Raw genomic sequence first — 26,758 nt, 5'->3', positions numbered from 1 at the left:
GCTGTCAGTGTCAAGATCAGCCCCATTAAAATGGTGTGCACTATATTACTGATGATGATTGTGATATAATTAGGACACTACACGGGATTTAGTAGTAGTAGCGTGCAATCTGCTTTGCTAATGAAGACCAGAGCTCTCCTGTGAAAGGCAGACTTCGCCCTAAGACTCTGCAATCTAAACAGTATAGAAATTGAGATGCAAGCATATAATTTTTTCCACGCTTTTTAAGTAATTTCACTGTCTCAGTGGACTACACACAGTACTGTCAGGTACATCACGCTGTATCAGAGGTTCATTCGTACAAGCAACCTTAACCTGCTGCTGCCAGCACTGAATACATCCTTGACATGTCTTTATCTTAAAAAAAAATAAAGAGAGAAAAGGATGGTATTCTAACACTGCAGCTTGTGTATTTGTTACTAGGGAAACAAACGGCAAAGAGAAAGAAACCCTCAGTGTCCTTGTCATTTGGATCTTTCAGTGGAGAAGCAGCGCTTGTGTTAAAACAATGAAAACATTGTTCAGCTTTCGGTGTCCTTTGCTGTCCTCACTGAATGACAGACACTTCTTTCTCCCCCTTGTCCATCTTGTCATCTGTGCAAAGGAGAGTCACTTCTATATTCAGGATTGGCCTGCTGGTTATTTTTTTATTCCTCATGTAGAGTTTAATTTCTGCTTCTGTGTAACCTGGTCAGTTCCTAGCATCTAAACCAAGATCATAGCGTGTCTCTCAAGATAAACAGGAGAAATCCAATGTTGCATTCGTATCTGTAGAAAAGCACAGAAAGAGTGCTAGAAACTCCAAGTTTGCACTTCTTCATGTCAGTACTGAATGAGATCATCAGCAAGACTTTTGAGTGTGAGAGGTTCTGCAGCATTTGCCGCATTTCATCAGGACTCTGCAGCTGCAACCCCTGAAGAGGACTGTGTACATGTGGTACCATGGCCTTTGAGACTCAGGGGTTGTGTATTATGGTGGAAGATGTGCCATCAGTTTCAGTGAGCCAGTGAGGTGTCAGTCCACCTAAGTCATGACTGACATTGCTGGTTTCGGTCAGCCACAAGGTCTCAGTCATGACTTAGGCGGACTGACACCTTACTGCGTGGGTTGGGAGAAGTACCTGAGGAGATCAGTGTTGTTTTTATTGTGACTTTCTGCTCACTGCTTAATATTGCTTATTCCTAGTCCTGAAAAAGAGGATAAAAGTTGAAACTAGGGCAAACATCCTGAAGTGTAATACTTAGAACTGCAAAATACAATGTAAGTTATACTGTTATTGAAAGGTTGAAGCAATTATTTCTAAAGCATACATACAGGAGTATTTTTATAGGCAACTGAGTGGCAGCTGCATAAATAAGGCTTAGGATCAGCCATACAAGATAGCAAAGCCATCCATCTGCTCAGGTATCTTTTGACTAGATAAAGAATGGACCAAGAAGTCTATCTTGTTATGGGAAAGTAGTGAAAGGCCCCTCAAAATGAAATAAAAGAAACAGCTTGTTACAAATTTGTAAAAGCCTTTTTGGGATATTTTTAACTTTCAACAGGCTGGAGCTGTTTTTTAAGAAGCGTCTCAAGATTTATGTACTCTCTGCACTGTATCAGATTTAATATAACTTCTCTGTTAAACTGTACCACATCCCTGCCTCTTTCTCCATTCCAATTGTTATCTTTATCATCTCACTCATCTGTGGGAGCTGGATTAGGAAGCTGGATTCGGTACACTCTGAAGTGTAGCTACATCAGAAGGATTATCACCTTTCCTCTTCTTACAGGACTACAGCTACCAGCACTGGAGCTGGAGAGATGTTTGGAATTGCAATAGACATCCTGCTGGAAATACTCTCACAGATGTTTGTTTCCTTCTGTTTTACCAAAATCTGTCTTCTTTATTGTGCAAGTGCAATTTTTTGAACTATTTTTCAAGAATGGCCACCAATTAAGATGGAAGAAGCATATGACAAACGATGTATAAACATGTGAATTATATTAAAAAATAGATAGGCAGAATAAGATCAAGTAGCACATGGCTTATTGATTATAGGCACTGAATTGGAATGGATTCTAGTTCTCGTGTATTCTGGAAGGCAAAAAAACCCCTTATTGATGCATCTTATTGATGCTGCATTTCTGCAGCACGACAAAGGAGCCCTGCCCTGGGCACAGCTGAATGGCAGCTCCCGCACGGGCTCCCTCAGTCTGGATCTCTGTACCCTGCCCGTGGGAACAGCTGAGGGCAGCCAGAATAAACCAGGGGCTGTCTTTTATTTACTTTATTAAGGAAAACACGATCATTGCCAACAGACCTCAGATGCTTCAGGAACTACTTTAATGTGAGTTCTAGTTTGGTTTCATTAATCTTCAAAATTGTTCTTTTAAACCTTAAAAGCAGTGTATTTTTTTGTCTGTATAAGCAATGAGCTCTTCCCCAAACTCCCTTTCTGGAAACAAGTCCAGAGGAGGCCACGAGGATGATCAGGGGACTGGAGCACCTCCCGTATGGAGACAGGCTGAGACAGTTGGGGCTGTCCAGCCTGGAGAAGGCTGCATGGAGACCTCATAGCAGCCTTCCAGTATCTGAAGGGGGGCTACAAGGATGCTGGGAACGGACTCTTCATTAGGGACTGTAGAGATAAGACAAGGGGTAACGGGTTCAAACTTAAACAGGGGAAGTTTAGATTGGCTATAAGGAAGAAATTCTTTACTGTGAGGGTGCTGAGGCACTGGAATGGGTTGCCCAGGGAAGCTGTGAATGCTCCATCCCTGGCAGTGTTCAAGGCCAGGTTGGACAGAGCCTTGCGTGACATGGTTTAGTGTGAGGTGTCCCTGCCCATGGCAGGGGGGTTGGAACTTAATGATCTTAAGGTCCCTTCCAACCCTAACTACTCTATGATTCTAAGTGCTCTGACCTATCCTTATCTTCCAACCTCCAGCTGGGCTTGTTTTCTTCATGTGTTTTTCTTTACATCACTTTTAACAGACGTGTGTGATCTTCCAGGGTTTTACAAGATTTCAGCAGAAACTGGAAGACAAACACCCTCCGGCAAGACAAAAAACAGCAATTCCACATCGCTTATGACAGTGAAAGCCCCTCTGGAAACACCCCGGGATGAAGCCATAACCGAGCCTCGGCAGCTCCGCCTCAGGGTTTACCTCACGTTCGCTTCGCTCCCCCGTCCCCGCGACCCACACCTCAGCGTTAGGCCCCGCGGCACCTCAGCGCCGCCGCCGCTTCCCGCCTTGCAGCGCCTAAGGCCCGGGAAGGGGCGTTGAGGGGCGCTCGCCTCACGCGCCATGGACGGCCCGCCCCTCGCGCAACGGTTGCGCGCGGGGCGGGCCGTTGCGCGAGGAGGGCACCGTCGCGCGAGGAGCCAAGCTCTTCCTCCTCCACAAAGCCGCGAGGGGGGGGGGGGGGCGGAGCTCCGCGGCCGCTTCTTTCTCCCTCTCCCGGCCCCGCCTCCCCAACACTTCGAAGGGGCGGGGCGGGCGCGAGGGGGAGCTCGCGCGCGCGCGCGCCCCGGCGCGCGCCGTGATTGGCTGCCGGCGGCGGTGGGAGCGCGTTTAACGGCCGCAGCAGCTGCCGGGCAGGGGAGGAGGAGGAGGGGGGGAAGAAAGCAAAACAAAGGCGGCGGCGGCGGGAGCGCAGCGGCACCATGCCCCGGCCGCCTCTCGGCGCTCAGGGCGGCAGACGCGCGGCCAGCCCCCGCCTATGACCCCTGCCCGCCGCCGAGAAGGTACCTTCGAGGCGAGCGAAGCCGCCGCCACCACCCCCCCGTCTTTGTTTTTCGGCGAGAGCCCAGCGCTGAACCCTCGTTGGCAGCCGCCTGAGGACCGGAGGTGCCGCCTCCCCTCCTGCCCTCACCCGCTGAGGGAAAGGGGCCCGGGGGCGCGCTGCTGCCCGGAGTCCGGGCTGGAGAGTGGAGCCGGCACGGCGCAACGGTGAGTACCGGAGCGTGCGAGAAGCCGGCCCCTCTCTGTTTTGCGGGGGTATTTCTGTGGTGGGGGAACACGGGCCGGGAGGTGGCTGCGGCCGGAGCCCCTCGTGCTGCACCCCTGACTGGGGGCCGCGGTTTCCTGTGTGCGCGGGGCCGGGGCCGCCGAGGCAACTTTGCTGGCTGGAGGAGGGCTCGGGCGCTATTTATAGCGCCTGGAAATGACGGCAGCGCTGTCTGCCTGTAGCCTCCTCGCTACGGGGCGGGTGGCGGAGGTTTATATAAGTGAGGGGGGGCGAGGCCGAGCTCGACGGGCAGGGGTCCGGTGGGTTCCCCCCCTTCGCTCTTCCTTCTTTGCTGCGGGGGTCCCTGCCCGGGGCTGGCGGTAGCAGGTCTGCGTTTGGTGATGGCGTACAGCGGTGCTCGGCGGCGGGCTGGGGAAAGCGACCCGGTGTTCCGCGGGATCGCCGCGAGTACGAGAGGAAAGGCAACGACAGGCGTCTCCCACCGCGGCGGCTTTGTGCTCCGGCGTGCGGGAGGAAGCGGCTCAAAACGTGCGCGGAACCGCTGCTCCCTCCCGGCGGGGAAGCCGAGTCTCCGCCCGGAGCTTTCCGCTCACGTATATATTTCCCCCGTTATTTCTCGGTATCTAAAGTGACAATGAGGCTCCTGTGTGTCAGTCCTTAACTTTGCCAGGTTTTCCCTGACGGAGTAATCGGATCGCAGCTTGCTAACAGCGCGTGCACAGGCTTTGTCCGGCTCAACTACTCCTGAACGGGATTTTTGTGTTGCTCCTTTCCTTTGCGCCCCGCAGCAGTGACGGGGACGCCGCTTTCTTCCACTTGCTGTTCCCCTCCCGGCTTTTGCGTGGGGCTCCGAGCAGCGCCGTGATCATCCCCGCGCAGGCGGGGACGCGGCCGTTGCCCCGCTGGTGCCCGCGGGGGGTTCAGCTCGCCCCGCGGGGCGGGTCGCGGGGCCGCCCCCCCCGCCACGCTCATCGGGGTGTTTGTTTACACATCCGGGAGCCGCGCGGGGCGGGGCCGGCCCCCCCGCCCATTGGCCTCCCGGCGGCCCTCCCCGGTGACGTCACGTGCGGGCGGTGGAACCGGGCTCCTAATTAATTGTCCCCCTAATAGCGGCCTTGAGCTCTCGGGGCTGGCGGGTTCCGTGCCGGGGGCAGGGCCGTTGCCTGCGGGGAAGGAGAAGAGGCTCCAGCTGTGAGTCTGCGGCGAATACTGAGGTTCTGGGGTAATAGGGACAGACCAGCCACCTGAAACAGGGTCTTGACAGCGGTTCGGAAATGACAGCAGCCTGCTCTCTGGCTTTGTGTGTAAATGACAGGAGGCTGTATGCCCTTAGACTTGCAGTTTCTTTCGAATTCCTTGGATCTTCAGTAAAAACCTAGCTGTCATGTGCATGACCAAAGCACAAATTGTTGTGTTCTCTAAGAATAGGAAAGGAATAGTTGCTTCAGGTTTTTATAATGCCTTCCACAGAGTACTGAACAGCAGCCATGGAACCTTGTACTGCTTACAGCTATCAGTGAAGTGAGGCTGGGTTTATTCACCATTACTAGAGTAAGCTAAGCAATGGATTAAACTTTGAATCTTGCCTTCAGCATCATAAAGCAACAAATTCTCTTAGGGGTGTGTATCAAACACTTAAGATTCTCTTCTTGTTGAAGAGAGCAATATCAAATACAGTTTTTCAAAAAAGCATTGGAATTACTTCATTCCTGTAGTTGAAGGGCTCAGTATGTAGACTCTGAGAAAGTCCAGGTTGCATTTACAAATGTGAATTAAAAAGAGCTTCTAGGAATGTCTTGAAGAAAAACATTTTCCTCCTATGTTCAGTTTGCTGAACTTCCACAGGCTTTGAACTTGCGTTTCAGTTACTGATTGAAAGGGTCTAATCCAAAGTCAGAACTTTGCAGGTGGTGCCTTTCATTCTGAAGCCCTGTTTGTTGGGTTGGTTTTTTTCCATTTCTGTGATATTAAATAGGATCTGTACCTTCTAACATAGGAGTTCAAGCAGGGAATTTAGAGGGAGCCTGATGTTTAACTTTCAGGACTGTATTTCTTATGTTGTCTTTCGCCTATAATCTGTTGTCTCTAATAAATCCAGCTTCATATGTAGCTGTTCTACAAATGCAAGGTTGTTGGTTGGGTTTTTTGTTTGTGTGTTTGAGTTTTTTTCCCCCACTGTAATCATTACTTTCTTTGTAACGATAATTATCTTGGGATGATAGGTATACAATACTTGTGTAAATTACTCTATTAATAATTAAGTTCTGCTCTTCATGCTAACTGGTTTGATATTTCAAACAATGATATTCCTTATCAAATCTTTTCTTCTTTTCAGTGACTGACAAAAAGTCCAATCATTCTGATGTGTAGCTATGTGCTTTGGATTGCAAAGTGTTCCCGTTGTTGCTTTATTTTTTTGTATTGCATGTTATGCTGCTTGTCTTGGTTGTAGCTTATCTCTGTCTGTGCAACTTCTTGTGTAAGAAATTTTCTTTTAGCAAGTCCTCCAGTAGTTCTTGACTCTCTTCTGCTGCTGTCAAGGTTAAGATTAAAGGGATTTGGTTTGGTGTTTAAATCTTGCTGTGGCTGTCTCTTGTGCTAGGCCTGCTGTACAGATTACTTTCTCAAGTCGTCTTTTGAAGCACTGTGACTGCTTCCTATAAACAATCTTTAATTTATGTGGCTTTCATTATCTGCTCTATTTGTGTTACAAGTATTCTACTGCTGGAAGAGTGGTTAAGTACTGCCCTGCATACAGTTTACAACTGTGATAAATGTTTTGCATGCCTGTTCTAATAGCTGGATCAAGATACTGTAAACTCTTCATATTGGATCTCATTTCTGTGTTTGTGCTATTGACCTACTCTGCCAGTCACCTGATAGCCGATGACATAAGTGACTGTGCAGTGTTCATGTTTGGGTTGTTCATTAGCTTGATGCATATAGCCTGGTGACTGATGGCCTTTGACAAATCAATAGATGCTGTTATAAAGATTTAGATTCTGTAATTTTCAGGCAAACTCTTGAAGGCTTGCCTTTCCAGCCTGGCAGGAAGGTCTGGCCTTCTCTGTGCATGTAATACTTCTTAAAGGCACTCTCTGAGGATTAAGAATGCAGTTGGGTATTCTCTGTGTAGAACTGGCCGTGATTTTTATAGCACCCATTAAGACTATTCTGGTAGAATGAGGAAGTATCTAATTAGCTTTGATCAGGATACTACTGAAAAAGGTCTTTGGCTAAAGGCATAATTCTGCTGAGCTTGAAGGAGGAGGAGACGTGGATCCTTGACTTGGGCAGCAGCATCTTACTTGGTATTTGACTTAAAGCCAGGTGTGATACAGCAAGACTTTTGCTGAAAGCCAAAGTGGAAATATCTATTGCATGTTTAATGTTGGGCATGGCGAGTATGTTCTAAGATTCCTTGTCATTTGCTACATTGGAACTGACCACTTGAACTTCAAAAACAATTAGCTTTCTCTAATCCCCTGCCTTTTTGATGTAATTTTCTGCATGGATATCTTGAATCTTCCTGGTAGATTGTAGAATGTGCTTGTGTTTTGTAAAGTTTGAATCATCTCCTTCATTACAAATGTGATGTAGAAGCCATTGGTGGAACAGAACTGCCTGTTGCCATATTGAATGGAACTTGATTTGTGCAGCTTCATAGAAAAAAGGGGCCTGTAGTGCAGCCTGGCATTTGCTCTAGATGACACTTTGCTTTATGTCTAGAGTTGTTGAATAAAGAGTTTATTCTGGCCTTGTTGTAAGCTGCTAATTGTTCTGCTCTTTTCACTTACAGGTTGTGACTGTTTCTCTTCTGTCATTTGTGTGGAAAGTGCCACACACACTCCAGAACAACAACGGCTTTTGCTTGCATATTCCAGTGTTTCTTTTGTCAGCGAGTTCAGCAAAGTTGTAATTCTTCAAGTGCCAGCCCTGAGCTGAGTGAGGAGCCACCAGCAGAGATGGTAAAAATGACAAAATCAAAAACGTTCCAGGCTTACCTGCCAAACTGTCACCGAACCTACAGCTGTATCCACTGCAGAGCCCATCTAGCCAATCATGATGAGTTGATCTCCAAGGCAAGTGGCTTGTTTAGAGACCTCGTGAATTATTTGTTAACCAAAATGGTTATCACTGTATCGCTGCTCCCAGTAGATAAGGGATGCAAATTGACACATACGTCAAAGTATCTTCCCTTGATTCACTCTTGGGTCATATATGCTGCATACTGAGGTCTGGGTATATTCTGGAAACTTTCAATTTGACATAAAGGCTGTTGTAATATATTCCCCATACTGACAAGCTCTGTATACTGTCAGGTAGGTACTACTTGTGAGCTGTCGTATCTGAAAAGGCTGCTAAGAAGAAAAGATGGATCTTTGGGTAGAGAAATTACTCTGGTTACGGTTATGCCAGATAAAGATTATTTTTGACTCTGACTGAAGGTCACAAAATTGTCTGTTTCAGCATGTTCCGTTTCTGTTATGGAATCTGTAAACACACTTGCTTCTGTTGTGTACCAGTTTCTAAGGAATATGGTTAGCCAGAGATGTTTAGAATAGTTGGACGGTCTAAGTTTAAGCTTAGAGGATGGGTGGGTCCTTGAAACAGGCTAGGCCTGTCCTTCTTACCTGTTCCTGGAAGAAACCAAGATTTGTGATGAATGAAATATGTAGGAAGGCTTGAAGTTTGGGATAAGTACTTGACAGACTGGTTCATTCTTTGCTTCAGATAAGCTCCTGATGAATTTGCTCTTAATGGTGTATTGGAGAAAATACTTCAGTTGCTTTTCAAACCTCTTCCTAAGAGGGTGCTTTCTACATTACTATTTTGTGAAATAAAATTTTAATGGCAAACCCGTTAACTGTTGCTCCTGCCTGTTTGTGTGTTCAGCAACACTAAGGTGATGCTACTTCTTGGGTGCTGAAGAGATGATGGGGTTTCAGAATGCTGCTGCTTTTGGTTTGTGGTTTTCCTTGGCCGAGGAGAAAGTATATCTGTTTCTGTATCCTTGAGAAGGTTACATGGAAATAATGGATCTTCCCTCTGCAGTTTTCCTTGTTACTAGTCTTTGTTTAGGTCTCAAGACATCTTTTTGATTCAAATAGTAAAATTGGTGACAGTTCTTGGCCATGTTGCTTACTGCATGCTTGCTTCTGTTTTGCCTTGAGTCTCTTCCCCTAAATAATTCTTTCCCTCAATGTAGTACGTGTATTGAGGGATGTAATTGCCAATGTGACATCAAATGTGAAGCAATGGTCTAGCTACATGTATAAAATGATGTGAAGAAAAAAAAATAATGGAGGCCTTGTTTTCACAAAATCAGTTGGGTTGGAAGAGACCTTTAAGATCAGTGCCAACCTCTGCCCCAGGACTGCCAAGTCCACCACTAAACCATGTCACTAAGGGCCTCATCTACATGTTTTTTTAAGCACTCCCAGGAATGATGATCCCACCAGTTCCCTGGGCAGACTGTTCCAATACCTGATCACCCTCTCAGTGAAGAATTTTTTTCCTAATATCCATTCTAAACCTCCCTTTTTTGTTTTGCTTGTATTTGAATTTCATATATTTCCATGTTGATTTCAGAATTCGAGTATAAGGGTTATTTTTGAAACACAGGATTCTAAATTGCAAGCAATCATAGCTTTATTCCTACATGTTCTGGGCCAAAAACTGGCAGGAGGGGTTAATATTTCCTGAACTTCAGGTTATAAATACCTACAGAAAGAATGAAGCTTTGCTGGCTGTCTCTCTTGAGATGTATAAATTCACTGAGAAAACTCCGTCCAAGCACACATACTTCATAGGAAGCTCTTTTTCTAGTGGACTTAAGTTTTTTGTATGTCTGCTTAAGTGCCACAGCTACCACATATAAGCTAGTTGCTCTCCAAGATCTTGGGAGTTTTAGCAGAATATTTTTAATATGTTCTTTAGCAAATTGCACGTTCATATTGGTTTCATAAATTTCAAACATCAAAAAGAAATCAAATTCTCAATTCAGAACAGAGAGAGCTAAATCTATCTAGTAAATAGAAATAGTTACTCCTGAGTTATTTCTGATGGTGTTGGGAAGGATGTTAGGTATGGATGCTGCTTAATTTCTGAATTCCATAATTTTTTTGCAGATACTTAAAAGTTTCTGAACTCTCAGGTTACTATATGCTTATTTGATAGCTGGACCATGTTCCGTCAACTTAAGATTTCTTGTTCTATTGTCTCAATCTGTGTGGTTAGATATACATTTAAATGTGAGGTGTATCTTATTTTATGTTTTTGAAATAAAAAGAACATTTTCATCTATTGTACTTGTATTTGGAACATGCTTTAAAAAAACTCACCCTCCTTTAAGCTTAACTTCTATATATTCTAACAGTGGAGAAGTTCTTCTGATGGGAACAATTGCAGAGCAATAACAAGATACACTTGGATCATTAAAAATAAGTAGTGCTGTCCTGGGGAGCAGTGGGAGGAGATAAGATTTGATTGCTGCACATGAAAACACAGGCTAACATGGAAAATAAAAATTGAAGAAATATACTAGACAGTTGTCTGTAGACAGAACTGAAAACAATTCTGAGGTATAGTTAATCCTTTTAATGTGAATCCTGTTTCTGAATTTCTGTGAAAATGCTTTCATAAATGCACATTATGTGCAGTTAACTTAGGATAATGAGTTTTTCATCTACACCAACAATATCTAGAGTCCTAGTAACGGTAACTACCAAGCCACTGCAAAAGTACTTAAAATAACCTGAAGTGTAGCAGGTTGGTTCTATACAACCTGAAGTTAATGAAGAACAGTGCAGTTTCTGGGCTGTTTTGAATTTATTGATAGAGCAGGCCATTGGATTGCCCCACCTGATTTCCCCACCTCCCACCTTACATTGGGGGCATAATTAAAAGCTAAAGCCCTGATTAGATTGCTTTGCTTTTTTCCAAATGATTACTGTACAATCTCATTCCAGAACTGTAGTCCCCCAAATACTCTTCAGCATATAAAGGCAAACAGTATTAGCTGCATAGCTGTAACCACTTTGCTTGGGTGTCGTTGTACCCCCACACTGCATTTCCTGGGTGTGTAGTGGTTGTCCCTTCTGCTATGTGGTCAGGGAAAAAGAGCCAAAATATATAGTATGCTCTTAATTTAAAGCAGCTGCAACTAATTTTCTAATGTGCTTTGAGGCATGAGCGTTTGTTATACTTGACACTATAATGTTTCAAAGTTCAAGATGAAAAGATGAACTATGCTACAAAATAAGTGGTGTTTCTCTTAAATATTGGTCTTGCTTGGAAAAGCTAAGAGTGCTGTGTATTTGTCAATCATCCCTTTGATTCTGGTCCCCAGAATACAATACTTCAGTACAGAGTTGCAGTTCTTCAGTTTTTGAGAACTATTGATGGCAGTTGTCTGACAGGGATGACAACATACACGAATCACCTTTTCATTTTATTTCTGCTCTGTTTGAGCAGCAGGATCTTTCTTACTTTAGAATTGATCACAAAGCTCTATATCCTCCACTCCCCCGCCTTGTGTCCTTGCTGGTGATAAAATGGCAACCAAGAGCCTTGGCAGTGGCTTAGAAATAGGAATGCAGACTAATAAGATAGTATAAAAACATTATCTGCACAAATGAGTTCATCATCAGTAGCTTTAGTTTTCTCTGCAACTATGAAAGGACTCAAAATGTTGCCTAGTATTCAAATCAAGTTGGGTGTTGGTAAATAGAGAGTACACTTCCAGCTACTTTCACTCTATAACCTTGTGTTTTCTGCAGCAAGGTGGGAACCTGGGGAAAGGGAGGGGAATGGGAAGAAGGCTGATTGAGTATATAGGAGTTTCAAACTAGGATGTAATCAGCAATATGGATGTTGACAAACATTAGTCTCTACAGCTGACCAAATGCATACATACATGAACAGTTTCCATAATAATTTACAACTCCAGTCATCTTGGAGAAGACACCGATTGGAAGGACACATAGTAAACCTGACAAGCTCTAGGTGACTTAATTGAAATAAGTGCAGTTTTGAAGCAGTGTTAGGTATGTCTTGAACACTACTGATTTGCACTAACAAGTCTGCAAAAGCTGGATTTTCTGTTTCTTTGGACAAGACTTCAAAGTGAAGGTTAAGCATTATGAAAAAACCCCCAAACCCAACTATTAGGAGTGTACCAGTCTTCACGACACTTGGGATGCTCAAAGCACAGGGGAAGAACGTGCAGCTTTTTTATTTCTTTCAAGAAGCAAATGCGTATTTCTCAAATCATATCCTACTGTGACTGCAGACGCAGAAGTAACCTCTGTCAGCAAGCAACCACAGGTCTTAATAGAGAATAAGGCAAAATTTGATGCCATAGGAGGCACTTGTTGGATTTAAAATGTTCAAATAGCACATGAAAAGCTACCAAACATTTTATGCTAATAATAATTCCAAAAATCCCAACCATTTTAAAAATTGGCATAATTAGGTTTTGAGGGGAAACTTCTATAACACACTTTGAAGTCCAGGGGAGGTTGCCACTTTTGTGGCATGTACAAAATGTGTGTGCTGCTCTTTAAGTGATTCCAAAGTAACTTCTGTGAAAGGCTTAACTGAAAGAGCTTTCTTCTGATTTGCTTGTAAATGGTAGAAAATGTGCAGTGATTATTAACAGCAGTTAATTTTATAGAAGGCAAATATTGCTTCAGGAGTGAAAGTTCCAAAGCACTTGCGAATGGCTTGTACCCACTAAGTTCCAGTAATTTAGGCATTCAGGCACAGTCCAGCAAATGACAGAGAAATACAAATATTTAATGGAGATCTTGGAACCTAGTGGATATATTGCAAAGGATAATGCTTTTATTACTCAAGGTTGACCAGCTTGAAAGACTGTTGAATCGTCTTATGTTGTGCCTTAATGCTCGGGATGGAAGAAAAGCAGGATTACTTTGTGCAGATGCTTGTATAAATACTGTCACTTTCTTCTGTCTCATTCATTGTAAAGCATATCTGACCAGAGGGGAAACAGTCAAATGAAGTCACAGACAAGACTAGATGTGTCAATATTTTCAAGAACAAGTTCTGCATAAAGGTATATGTATACACATAACTGTCGTTGAGTTCACTGGGAAATCCTTGTACCTTATGTGTAAAAGAACAATCTTGGTGATTAAATTTAGTTCTCCAAGGCATTCTTTATGTCTGCTGTTATATTATTGATGAGAAGGAAAAGTCTTCAGCTTAAATAGATGCCAAAGCATTTTTAGCCTCACTTAGCAATCTGTAGTTATGTCATCCACTGTTTAACAGATGAGTTCAAGATTAACTTTTTAAATATTTATTGTCTTTAAGTAAATATGCTGTTCTTAGCTTGATTCAATTTGGTAATCCCCCTTTGCTTATGATGTAAGGAGTACTTGGAAAGATAGTTGGCTGTTGTATGCTTGAAGGCCATTTTTGTTTCCTGCTGAAAAAGTTGAGGATGGGCCTAATTTCATAAATACTCTGGTGATGCTTTTTTTCTCTGAAGGGGCTTCTAGTTTCTTGGGTTGTAGTTTGGTTTTTGGTTTTTTTTCTATTGGGGGAAAATATATCTAGTTTTTGGAAGTGAAGCAGTCTTTGAAAAACAGCTAAGAATAGATTTGAAGGCTTAAAGGAGCTGGAAAGTGTGCAAGGGAAGTGTTCTGCGTGTGTTTTGGCATAATCATTTCTGAAATGCATTCAGGATGCTGTATAACTCAGCTTGTCCTGCCTGACAAAGTTGCCTTTTTGTGAAATATCATTTGCCAAATCTACAGACATGCAGTTTCTGGGGTGGATTTTTTTAAACTTCATTTCCACCTGTTGAACTTTATAGCTGGCTTTATTAAAATCAGTAATGAAAAATCAGAATGAAATCTGTGTTTACATTTCTTTAACACAATGGGTATGATGGAGCAGCATTATCTCTAGTTGTGTACAGTATTAAGGAGCTGGATCTGAGCAAAATATCATATGGAGCAACTTGTGTTCCTGGATTATCTTTAGAACACTGCCCCTAAGAATACTGTCTTTGGAATTACTCAGTAACTTGTTTTTGAATTGCATATTTGTTCAGAATACTAATCCAGGTTGATCCATCTTAGCCTGTACAGGGAAGTCTGGTGAATGTGAAAGGAAACTCAAGAAAATGAAACAAAAAAAAATGGACCATGAACTTCTCTCATTTCCAGTTTTTAAGATTGTCTTTCTGTGTTATGAGTAGCTTCCAAGCTACTCTTAACGTAGTGATAAGATACCGTTAATGCCGTCTGACTTGCTTATAATAGTGCCTGCCATACTTTTAATACATGATAAAATGGCAGTTTCTCTGGATGTTTTTAATGGAGCATGATCTCTAGCCATGCAATCTAACCCCATCTGTGGGGAATAATTAGTTTTATAAGCTTTTTAGTAGCTTCTCTCCCCGAACTCGTGCCCTTAGGTATGCCTTAGGGCAGTAAATACGTGTTCTGCTTAACAGATTACTTCATTTTCTCCTGAGTAAAAAGCTAATCCTGGTGTTAGAGGTAATGATGGATTTAGTTTAGAAGCATAGATTGTATCTAATTCTGCAGGTATGTACTCTAGGGTACGAGTGAAACATTTGTAAGGTTTCTTTACTACAGAATGTATTGATGACAGAGGTCTGTCATCTGACTTGAAAAGATCATAATACCAAACTGTTCTTGCAGGTGACCTTAGCACAGTTGAACAGTTTTGCTTATACAATCAGACAGTCTAGATACTTTAAACTGTACTAAAACAAAAAGTTACGAATCTCGCAGATCTTCTTGTAGGAATGGACAAAGATGTGGATTTTTTAGGGGAAAAGTTAATTCATACATCAATGCAATATTAATTGAGGACCATGAAAAAGCAGACTTAAAGCAAGTTTGTTACAACTGCAGAAATTGAGCTGATAAATTGCCCAGCTTCTAAGTTAAAGTCCTGGTTGATGTGAGCCATCATTGATGACATTTGGAGGTCACACTTGGCACCGTTTTCTAATACCTCTCTACTGGGTAAGACACGTTTAAGGCTCCGTTTTAATAGAATGTTCTGGTTTAAGTGTGATTTATGTATAGTGCTAACAGTCTTGGAAGTGCCGAACACACCTTGCAAAGTAAAAGCTTGCATTTGCATAGGTGATGTTTATTTTTCAGAGAAGCAGTTTGTCTGGAGACTGGTTTGAACAGTTATGCCTGTTAGTCCTTGACATTGCCATTTAAGATACCATTTCCTTTGAGGAGTTGACACGCAAGGCATTTAACCTGACAGTCTCTTAAAATTCATATCAGTATAACTGAATCATACAGTGCAGAGTGTGAGTAACTTAGTGCTGGTAAAAACTAATGTTTGTTCAGTATTCCTTTTTTCTGGTTATGCAAAATTACTGTGTTTATAACCAAGCTACAAGCTTAGCAAGCAGAGTGCTGAAATGGGTTGTCTTCTTTTAATTTCTAGTAATGGGATGCATCAGGAAGTAAAGCTCTGATATTAAATCTTTCTTACACCTGTTATTAGGTGGAACCTTAATGCGATAATCAATATTCTGTGGTCAAGAGAATGCATATGTGACAGACGTATATCTATATACAGGTTTTGGGGAACAAAGCTATTCATGTGAGTAAGAAACTATGACTGCCAAGCTCTGAGGAGTTAAGAAATTCATGAGAAAAAGTAAAAGCCATGGGAATTTAAAATTTTGTATCTTTACAGTGCCTTTACTGCAGTCTGTGTATATGAGTTTCCATGGGTGGAACTGCAGACATTAAATGCTTAGTGACACACTGATGTTGTGGTTGGACTGCTTAGACCCTTGTTCTATATTCCCAAACACAGTAATGCAAGTTGCTGCAGGTTGCTGTTAAGCTATCTGTGAGTGATGTAAACATGGAGAAACTCGCTCTTCACAACTGGGCAAAGAAACAATTGTTCTATGGCATGTAAATACGATATTTAGCTTCTCAACATGTATGTAGGTAAGAAAGATGGTATCAGCCACACTCTGCTAACAGGAAGCTAGAGAAGGTGGGAATAAAGGAGATCTTCACAGTGGGATGTTTGTACCACTGTCCTAGGAGAAGGTTCTGGTTTGTGTTGCTTCTCCCTCCACTCTACGTTGATACACTGAAAATTTGAAGGTAATGAATATGACCATTTCTGAGGGGGAAAACCCTAGGAGGAGAGTACAGTATATTTAGGGTAAAAAAGGCAAAAAGTGCAAGAAAAGTAATCTTTAAAAATATATCTGGATGAAAGAAAACAAGCAATACTTTCCAACCCGTGGTTTGTATTTCATTTGGCTAGAACTTTTTTTCGGCTTATGAAACAAGAGAGGGGAAGAGCTGCTTTTTTCTGCTGTTTCTGGCATCCTGCTGCTGCCTTCTGCTTAATTTTGAGAAATGCAGGGTCAAAGGAGAGCTTTTATTAGGTGATATTAAGTCAAGACTAAACATAAACTTGGCAGAAATAATTGCATATCATAGTTCAATAGGTCTTCTGACTGTTGATTTGTTCTGGAGGGGTTTTGGTTCTTTTTTTTCCACCCAGCTAGCTGGGAACTTCAAGTATGGCATATACATAGCTTACAAGTTATTGTGTAGAACCAGACAAAAAAAACCCTCCACGTTAATTTGTGTGTGATTGGCATGTGTAGTTACATGTAAATACAGAAATTAGCACATGATAAATTTAATAGGAGAGAGAAATTCTTGATCAGTTTGAATTTTTAAAGCAAGGAGAAATGACTGCAACTTTTAAGAATTTTTACAGTAACTTAAAAAAATAATGTCATCATGGCTTTGAAAGTTCTTTTTCTTAATTTTGGGTGCATGGAACAATAAAGTTCTAGTTTTAAGTTTGCTTATAAAAGAAGAAGAGAGCCATTAAAGTGTTTCCTTTGCTTTTTTCTTAAATTTTGGGGTTTCACAGCTGTAGTTGTCTCTAAATTACCGTGTATTGACTCAGGCTAGTTACTCATTCGGTAATGGACAGGTTTTGAGAGTATATACATTAATAGTTTTTATTTTCATCTGCAATAAGCATTCTCTGCTTCATTACTGATTGTGAGGCTCTAATTTAGAGAACAATGCTTGATGTATAGAAACTATGGACTGTAGGTTCTATACCATTGTGCCAGTTTTGTGATGCATGTTTAAGTATCTCAGGAGAGCTGAACTGGGGTTTTTGTTTGTTTTAAAGGAAGGTGTGAGGATTACTTTCTGGCAGAGCAGTTCAGACTGTACTGAACTGAATCTCTCCTTTCAGGGTCAGTCCTACCTGAAGTTTTAGCTTTCACTGTACTGCATAGCCTATCTTTTTTTCCTTGCCTTGTGAAAAATAAGACTTCCGGCCAATGGAGAGAGTACCTTTTCTTTTGTCTTTGCTATAGATAAGAGTCATAGAATCATTTAGGTTGAAAAGGCCTATAAGATCTTTGAGTCCAGCCATTAACCTATTGCTGCTGAGTCCACCACTAAACCATGTCTCAAAGTGCCACATCTACATGCCTACAGGTGCCACCATTGCTACTTAGAGTAGTCTAAATTCATGGATTTCTTCTAACATTCTTTGTTGCAGTATATAATCTGGTTAATGATGATCCAAAACTGTTCATTTATATATATTTATCTTTTACAATTTTATTTTTTCAAACTGTTCCAAGTAGTTAAGATAGAACAGTTATTGTGTTGCTGATCATTAGGCTATCAAAGTACCTATTTGGTGTCAAGTGACTTCTAATTGTGTAGCTAAATACATGTCAGAAGAAGAATCCATTGGAGAAAGGTCCTTCGGCGTATACTTCAAGCCTAATGTTACTAAAACCATTCAAAAATACTCAGAGTGAGATTTTCCTAACAAAGCCTTCCATGTTGATCTAATGTAGGTTTCTGAAAAGTTGGTCTCTGATCTTCAATACTAGAACTGCAAGGATTCTTAAAAGAATTTTACTTTCTCTTCAGCACGAATAATTGATTTTCTTTTGAAAGTAGGTTACGGAAGTTCTGGAAAAAAGTCCTCGAAGGCAGTTTAGGGGTTTTTTTTTTTAATGGAATTCAGTATGGAAGAGAGAAAAAAAAATTAACTCCATTTCAGTGTGATCCTGTTTGAATGGGAAATAATGACTCTGCCTAAATTACCAAGTAATTTAATACAGAAGAAACATATAAACAGATGAAAGGAGTGGTGTTCTTACATATGTTTTGAATGTTTTACCTATGGCTGGATCTGGTCTGCTCACAAGTTCTGCCAGGATGTTTGTAGCTCAAGGCTGTCTGATCAGAGGTTCAGGCCTTTGTGTCTTCATTAGCATTTGTAGAGTGCACAGTAGAAGAGCTTCTGGTTTAGTTCTGTACAGAAGGAACAGACATGTAGTTCACAGGCACTGAAACTGCTCTGCAAGCAAAACCAACCCCCAGTACTTGTGGTTGATTTAGGGGTTTTACTTCAAAACTGCGCTGCTGCTCTGAACTGAAACATTAATTTAGATCCAGCCAAGAAAGTCTAACAGTCATCTTTTGTCCATAATCTATCAGGAATGGAAGAGATTTGAAAGCATATGGCTGTGTTTGTGCATTTGATGATAATTGTTTTATTAAAATAAAGGCAAGCTTAAAAACTGATCAGATGCATTTCCTGAATACAATATGCTGGTTTTATGCTTGGTGCAGAATTTCCCTGGTTTAACATCAAATGATGCAATAAAATTGAAATAAATCATCTTTTGGGTGCAGCAGTAGGGGACAGAGGAGATGGAAATAATTCCTTTTGAGTTAGAAGCAGATTATTTTAATTAGCATAAAGGATGTCTAGGAAAATGCAGATTAGTATCTTGCAGAAGGGTAGGGGAAAAGTATGTTTTGTTTGCATTATGAATGTCTTATTTTGAGTATTAATACTCAAGTTAAAATAGTTGCTAAAAATCTGATGTGGGTGAAAACTTTGCTGACCAGACATTCCTCTAAAGAATTGGTATAAAGTCATTCATCTGAAATAGTTTATATCTGTGTTATGTGTATACGCTTACTGACACAGCCCTCTGGAAAGGTTTCTTGTTTGGTGGGGGCTTTTGTGTTTATTAACAAGTGCATTTTTCTTTTTCTTTTATGCAGTCCTTCCAGGGAAGCCAGGGACGAGCCTACCTCTTTAATTCTGTGTAAGTATGTTGTTGTGTACACTACCTGCAGAGCGTGGGTTTATTTGTATGCCTCACAAGTGGATGTAGCTGCACTTTGCCTTGTTCTTTTTAACACTGGCTTTACCAGCAATAGTTATTGCAGAGCTACTGAGCTGATTTGTAAGTATCCCTTTGCACATCCTAGTTTATCTTATATTTTAAGCAGTTCTGCTAATAGCTGAAAGTTTAGGGGAAGGTGTTAATATGGAATTAATTTTGTGTACGTAATGGTAACTGTCTTGTTCTGAGATGCTCCAGAAGTCAGAATGCATTGTGTGACTAAATTTGCTTTAGACAACTCTGCTGAAGTCTAAAGAAGAATTTTCCAGTGTGATAGATACATTTACAGTTTAATGTTTCAGTGAACTTGGGGCATCTTATATGACCTTGAATATTGTAAATGTGCTAGAGCTAAAGGTCTCTGTGATCTTATCATGCCTAATATTTGCAATTTTAGGCGTGTCCTACCCATGATATAAAGCTCTCTGAATTTGCTAATGGATTTATTTTAAGCTTCTAATATGCAGAATTGCATTTTTGTCTTTATTTTTCAGCAGTTTAATGTGTTTCAGCATTTTGGAGAAAGAAATGCAGTTAAGTGTCTTAGTCTATTTTAGACCAGGATAATGGAGCTGTAACTGCAAAGGATTTGATTGCAGATCCTTGAAATTCTTTTTATATATAGCTGTTAAATGGTGACTTGGGACTTCCAGTATAATTGTAGTAGTGAGAATCTGGTAATACAACAGCAAAAATGGCAAAACTTTCCTCTTGTATAACACTCTCTAAAAACTTGGTTTAGTCTTGCCTCATGTTTTCTACATAGACTCTTAGTCATTACAAAACTAACTTGATGCAGTACTTCGTGGGATGTTTTGTTTTGATATTGCTGTTTGTTCATCGTGGCTTACTCTGCTGATCTGTAGCGAAGAAATATTTATGAGGCTTTTTCCTTGCTGCTATTTTGGAGTTGGTTCTAAATTCAGCTGTACCAGTGCTGATTTACTGGTACAGGCTCCCATTATAGAGATCTCAAATTGTTTTTGAAGAAAAGCCTGAAACTGTAGAGGTGTCCAGTTACTGCTTACTGTTCTGTTATTTTAAAGTTAACTATTTAGCCTGTCTTTGTTGATGAGAGTAAGCGGGCATCACAGTTTGCTGTTTAGACTAGCTACTTGAAAAGCTCACACCAAAACCCTTTATAGCTCCTGTCCTTCGTCTCAGTGTAACAGAGGAAGTTACTTCTGCAGCATTGAATAAGTTAGGCACTTTTCTGCAGAGACGAAAAATAGTATAAAGAAAAAAATAAAAGGTGGATTACAGGTAAGAAAAGAAACACTCATCCAATTAATGTAATACGTAATTTCTCTGGGTTTTTTCAGAGTAAACGTGGGCTGTGGTCCAGCAGAGGAGAGAGTTCTTCTGACAGGTTTACATGCTGTAGCAGATATCTATTGTGAAAACTGTAAAACCACTCTTGGATGGAAATACGTAAGCAATATACTTAAGTCTTTAATAAATGTTTGTATGTTGAAGCACAGGTACTTGAGTAGGCCATTGAGTAGCACCTGTACTGATAGTTTAGGTGAGTTAGCTCTAGTGCTTTTGTGTGTATCAAGACTGTACTACAGTTTTGCTTCCTTACGTCTACTGGAATGCTGTAGTAGATAATGTTATTCTGGACCGCAAGAAAAGCATGAGCTATAGGTGCTCTTACAGTTACCTAATACTATCTTTTTGCAAGATTACCAACCACATGCACTAAACCAGGTAGAAGAAATTGTCAAAGTGAGTCTTCAATTTCTAGGGTTGGAAAAGTTGGGTCATATAGCAAAAATATGTTTTACAATAAATGGTACTGAGCATGTTTACACTGCTTACAACGAATGGGCACTTAATTCTGTTGTTTGACAAGTTATCTGTGCACTTGCACAGTTACCTGCAACACTTGCAGCTGTTACAAGTTTGATGCTTTGAAAATGCTGCGTGTTGTATGTAGGATTTTCATTGATTCAGTACAGCTTCAGATCTTACAGAAAGAAGTTGTCCTAATGCATTCCCTCTGATTAATATAGAGGAGAGCTTTTGAAAAGGTTCCTGTTCCTTCTTTTCATTGCTTCTGGGAATAAGGAAATTCACATAATATGCCATAGTCTAACCTTCACTTGAAAAAAAAGGGAAGTTCTAAAGCAGGATCTGTTGTGCAGTGGATTTGCTGACTCTTCTTATGAAAAGTTTATTCCTATTTCCTTCTCAACCCTCTTCATCATTTGTTTCTTCCCTCCTGCCCTGGATTCGCTGTAACCGATATGGGATGTTAACTGGAATATCTCCTGGTTTGTATTTTTAATGCAAGTTTGATGTTTAAAATACTTTATTTCCCCAGCTTAATCTAGTGTCTTGATTTTTCTCCTTTCCAGGAGCACGCTTTTGAGAGCAGTCAGAAATACAAGGAAGGAAAATTTATCATTGAACTTGCCCACATGATAAAAGACAATGGCTGGGAGTGAATCATAACTTTTTTCCTTCTGGTTGGACAATATTCTGTGGAACATGCTTTACAAAGACTAACGCAAAGTAAAGGAAGAGCTTGGCTAGATTGGCCCTGAGAGTATCACTGAACTCTGAAACCTCACAAATGAGTAGTGTAGTGTAAGTGGCTATTTCAGGCCATGTTTGCCTTTTCTCCTTGTGTAAGTTCCCTCTTTTTGTACGTGTATTATTGTGTGAACCGTTGTTTTGGAACATTTTGGATGACCTTTTTCTAAACTCTCTCAAACTAGAGAAACAGTTCACTAATTGAAAGCAGATTTTACTGGTTAGCATCTATCTCTGACCTATGCCTTTAATGCTACCTTCTGCTGTGCATGCTTCTTGCCTAAACACGTACACTCCAGTCCTGTAGAAGTTCTATATCTGAGCAGTCCGAAAGAATGTATGGGATGGGGTGCTTTTTTATATGTAGCAATTTCTGATGTGTTTGGCAGTGAAGAGGATGCAGTATTGTAGTTATTGATTTCTTTTTTAAATTTGAGTGTACCACAACCTATGTACATCTTGTAGGTGAATTGGTTAAAGGTACAGTGCTCACTTAAGAAAACTATTTCAGTTGCACTGACTGAAGTCAGCAGATCTCAAGTTCTTAGGAAAGGTTATGCTACAGGTTTGGTATCTTAACGAAATACCTTAGAAGGATTTCAAATCAATAATGCTACAGAATATGTTCATTTAAGACCAACATATTCCCTAAGGAGTTTGCTGGATAAGAAATTTATAAAGCTATAGCTTGTGAGATTAAAAAGGCAAAAAAAAAAAATGCATCTTCTATTTTGGAAAAAAGAATGAATAAAAATTAGTCGGTGTATTAGAAAAAAAGAAGTTTTGGTACTGTACCTTTGCCAGTAACAGGGACTTGTGCATCAGTAAAGTTTTATGGCTGGTTCCATGTAACTGTATAGTCCTAATGCACTGGACAAAGAGGTTGATATTGAGGAAACTTGTTTAAGTACTCTGCTTCTGCTACATTGCAACAAAAATATTTATTTTTGTGAGAAATGGCCAGAGCCTATGACATGAAAATTAATATAGTACCTGTAGGAAAAGGAGGTAATGAGAGAGAAGGGAAGTTTGACTCAGTTTTTCATAGACTAAAATAACAAGATAGTTTTTAAAACTTGGGGGTGGGGAAAGGGTTTGTTGGTTTGCTGGCTAAATCATCCCCAAGTACCTTTTTATAATAAATTGTATGAAACTCATCTTCTCTTTTGTTCTTGTGCTGTTTCTTAAATGGAATGAGTTAATGAGAGGAACTTCTGCAGAGTGTATGCGCAGTGTTAGCTGTTGGTATCTGTGCATGCAACTCCTGAGCAACTATGAAAGAAATGCTCCACGTAAAATTGCTGACTTTATTTTCAAATTAAACAGGCCCTGAAAACTTTTTGTATTTTAATCTTTTCATGATTGAGGGAAAAAAATGTTTGGGAAAAACCCTTGAACACTACATAAGTACTCTAACTGAACAGTATGGAAGCCTTGCAATACATAATCATTTTCTCTCAATAACAATTCTAATATGGCACCTGCAAAATTAGCCATAGGTGCTGTTGCTGCTGTTAGGTTTTTGGGAATCTCTCATAGGCTTTCTGAACTCTGCTGCACTTTAGAAATTTTGTCATACCTGAAAAATTATGCCAATGGGTAGGGGCAATATAAATCCTTAAAACCAGCGCTCCAGTGTCCTTGTGGAGAGGAAGAGTGAGAAGAAAGTTCGCCCATGTGTACGCATTCTCTGTGATGCAGGCTGAGTAAACTGCATTCAAGATGTTGTAGTGATCTATACCTATGAATTGAAAATGTAAGAATTAGAGAAGTAGTTAAAGCTGTTGGGTTTCAATCCAAACGCCTGAGGTGGTACAGTTGCGTTCAATCTGGACTTTGTAGCTTGCACTTATACTTAATGTTCACATCATGAGGCTTCCGAGTCTCCTTTTTAGCAATCTCATTGATGCAAGATGGGCTTTGATGTTGCCTGTCTCTTGATCTTTTTGACCTGGAATTCTTGGGATTTTGTTTTCCTCCATTGTAATGTATGTTGCCAACAAAGAAGGCACAAAAAAATCTATCAGCAAAACATTTGTGTTAGCTTCAAAGTCCAGTTGCAGTGTTGATACTTGTGAACATGCTTATTTGAAGTTTGTGCATCTTTGGGCTTTTCTTACTTCCTGGCTACAGACTTGCTGATGCAGTACACTGGACTGAAGACAAAAGTAACGGCTGCTTTTCAGTAGAGAGTTGAAATTAAAGAAAATATATATATAAAAAAAAATTCTCTCTAAAATTGGGGGTTTGGCTCTCTCGTGTTAGTCCATTAATGCTGTCTGTAACAGTCTGATTCTACTTAGATATTCAACCTCTTTTTTCAGTGCATTGTTTATATTTCAAACTGGACATTTTCACCAAAACCTTAATTAACTTTGATGCCAAAGGTTGGGACTTCATCAAGTGCTTAGCACATAGAGCTTCAGACTACTGGCATAAAGAGTTAATGATCTATAGATGATGTTTGTGGCTTTGAAGAGAACCAAACAAAGCAATATTCTTTTTGGTCTTTTAAGAGTAGATGCTTAGGAGGACTAAAGAATAGAACTAGTGCAGAATTGCTATTTCATGCTGCCATGTAACAATCCGTGAGACTCATTCTATTGAGGGAATATGTGAATTTTCTTTCTGTGTTGCTTGGCAGTGGCAATGATTATTTTCTTCCCTTACAAAGATCTAGAGGGCTCTTGTTACTGGTTTTGGTGAAAGTAGGATCCAGATAGCAATGGCTGCTGGCTGATGTGAAGAGGTCGGTCTGGTCACTGAACCCCTCCAGCAGTCATTTGAAAGAAAAATAAACTTACTTGAAACAAATTTTACTAAAGCATTTTCCCTCTAACCAATTTTTGTAATATATTAAAGATTATATTTAAAGTTTGTATGTGTTTTGCTCTGGGCAAGTTTACTTCCCCTCCAACTTGAGCACTTTTGTTACTTGTAATGGTTATTTTTATTGTTGGTCTTAACATTTATTTTGTATTTTGTTTTTTATAAACTGTAACAAAAAGCTTTTGTGAACCTTTGTTTCTTGCTGGCTCTTTCTTGGACCAAATGAACTGACTATGAGCTGGCTTAGAAGAAATGTTCATTGGGATGCATAGGAATTTGCTAGCAAAAATGTACATGTATTGAAAGTTGGGTTTGTTTTGTTTTTTCCTCTGAACCTCTAAAGCCACGCCTGTCCTAAAGTAATTAATCATCATTTGATGTAATTCTAGTAATCTGACCACATGTTCTCTGTTCAGGTCCAAAATAATGGCTGTAACAATGGTGTTCCAGGACTGAGTCTGCCTCCAAACACTAGAGTTACTCTTTGGCTGGTCACTCATAAGAACCTTTCTGATGACTAAAAGGCAATGCTGCCATCTATAAAGATTCTGTTAAGTTGCAAACTTGCTGTGAAATAAGCTGCAGAATTTGGCGAGGGATTGCTGACACATCAACCTAACCACTCTTGCTGTATGCTTTTAGCAGTCTAGTAATCTCAATTTTACCTGCCAGTGAAAAGGGCCAGAATATGAATTTCCCCTGTTCACTGTAAGCTATACAGTGAAAAACTGTATTAATTGAAGTTTGTGGTAATTCCGTCTTAATTTCCCACATGCAAGTCCTAGTATGATGGCCAGTCTGGGTGGTACACCTTGCATGTTTGCAGGCTTTTGCAACCCATGGGGAATGCAGTTTATGAAATTCCTTTGAATTAAAATCTCAGAGGTTCTGACATGGTCATCGCTGCTCCCATAACCAGATGGTCATCTGTATTTCTTCTTGGTGTATCAAGTTAGTGCAAGAGCTCGTGAATGCTGTGTGGATTTATGTGGATTCATTTTTGGTGGATTTATGCTTCCCTCTGAGTAATGCTTGTAGAGTTTTTCTGCACGCTCATCTCAGCAGTCAGGTTGCAACAGCAGTGACCTACAGTCTCACAGACCAAATTTCAAGCATCTCCATTCTTTGATAATGGTGGTGAGTGGAAGAAGCTGTCAAATTACTGTTAAACTTTTTGGACACTTCATTGTATTTCATTGAGACTCATGTTAAGCCAACCAGCAGTATAAAAACTTACTGCAAAAGGCACAGACGCTTCAGAGGTTTGTTTTAAAAGGACTGTTACAGATGGTTTAAGGCCTAAAGCATGAGTCGTAAATGGCAGTTGAGTTGTGCCTCATTGTTTCTTAAACTCTTTACAATGCTTTCTTTTACAGGTGACATGGCTGTGTTGCTGTTTTGTCCTAGCAATACTGTACATCATTTGTTGTTTCACTATATTGTATCTACTTGAGGTATCACAATAAAAGCTTTCAGTTGTTTTGTTGAGTTGCTGGGTTTTGTGCTATCTTTTCTCGCTGATTGAATTCTCATGCTTTATTTTCCGATCAGGCCAGAGAATAAAGCCAGTGCACTTAGTTGCTCTTAAAAACATCTGAATATAGGTTGAATATGATTTTTGTGGTTTTAAGACTGCCACTAAACGTTTGGGTTTTTTCCTTTCACTAATCTTTCCAAAACACAGAAAGTTGTGTTGCTGCTTTTAGAGCTTTTGCCTATTCTGAGCCAGTCATGGAACCTTTGTGAAGTGCTTTCAAAACCATACTGTGCACACCCCAAAACTAACCATCAGAGAAATTGAAGGAAGTGTGGGTGTGCTTTCTGTCGTTTTAACTTGGTCATCTATAGACCAGAAGAGCTCTGATCACAGGCACTCAACCTGTTATTTCTGCTTTGGTTGGGAATAACTCCTGTAGTTCCTGTAATCACATTAATGGTCTTCTTGCATGTTAGTGCAATTAAAAGTCCCCACTGTGAGTCAGTAACAAAGATGTGATAAAAACTGGTGGTCTCCCTCCAAGAGCCCAGGTCACAGTGGGCTTCATACTGACTCAGATTTATTCCACCTGTGTTATTTGCAGGAGGTACAGAGTGTTGTGTGTGTAACTGTGGAGGGCTCCCACCAGCATTCAGATACGAGCTCTTCCCCAAAGGTTGTGTATCAGTGCCAGCGTATCGTAAGCTG

General features: G+C 40.7%; 1 protein-coding gene across 1 annotated transcript; it reads left to right on the top strand.

Moving 5' to 3' along the window:
• Nucleotides 1–3,593: 3,593 nt before the first annotated feature.
• On the top strand, nucleotides 3,594–26,061 carry YPEL1 (yippee like 1). The gene is made up of 5 exons (XM_080628470.1): nucleotides 3,594–3,940; nucleotides 7,759–8,041; nucleotides 19,082–19,125; nucleotides 20,529–20,637; nucleotides 21,567–26,061. The coding sequence occupies exons 2-5, from the start codon at nucleotides 7,925–7,927 to the stop codon at nucleotides 21,654–21,656; spliced, it is 360 nt and encodes a 119-aa protein (XP_080484596.1). The 5' UTR covers nucleotides 3,594–3,940; nucleotides 7,759–7,924; the 3' UTR covers nucleotides 21,657–26,061.
• The last annotated feature ends 697 nt before the right edge of the window (nucleotides 26,062–26,758 follow it).

Source organism: Psittacula echo, assembly GCF_963264785.1.
Source record: "Psittacula echo genome assembly, chromosome: 13".
Classification (NCBI taxonomy): domain Eukaryota; kingdom Metazoa; phylum Chordata; class Aves; order Psittaciformes; family Psittacidae; genus Psittacula; species Psittacula echo.
The sequence above is the reverse complement of the archived record's forward strand: the minus strand, read 5'-3'. Positions and strand labels throughout refer to the sequence as shown.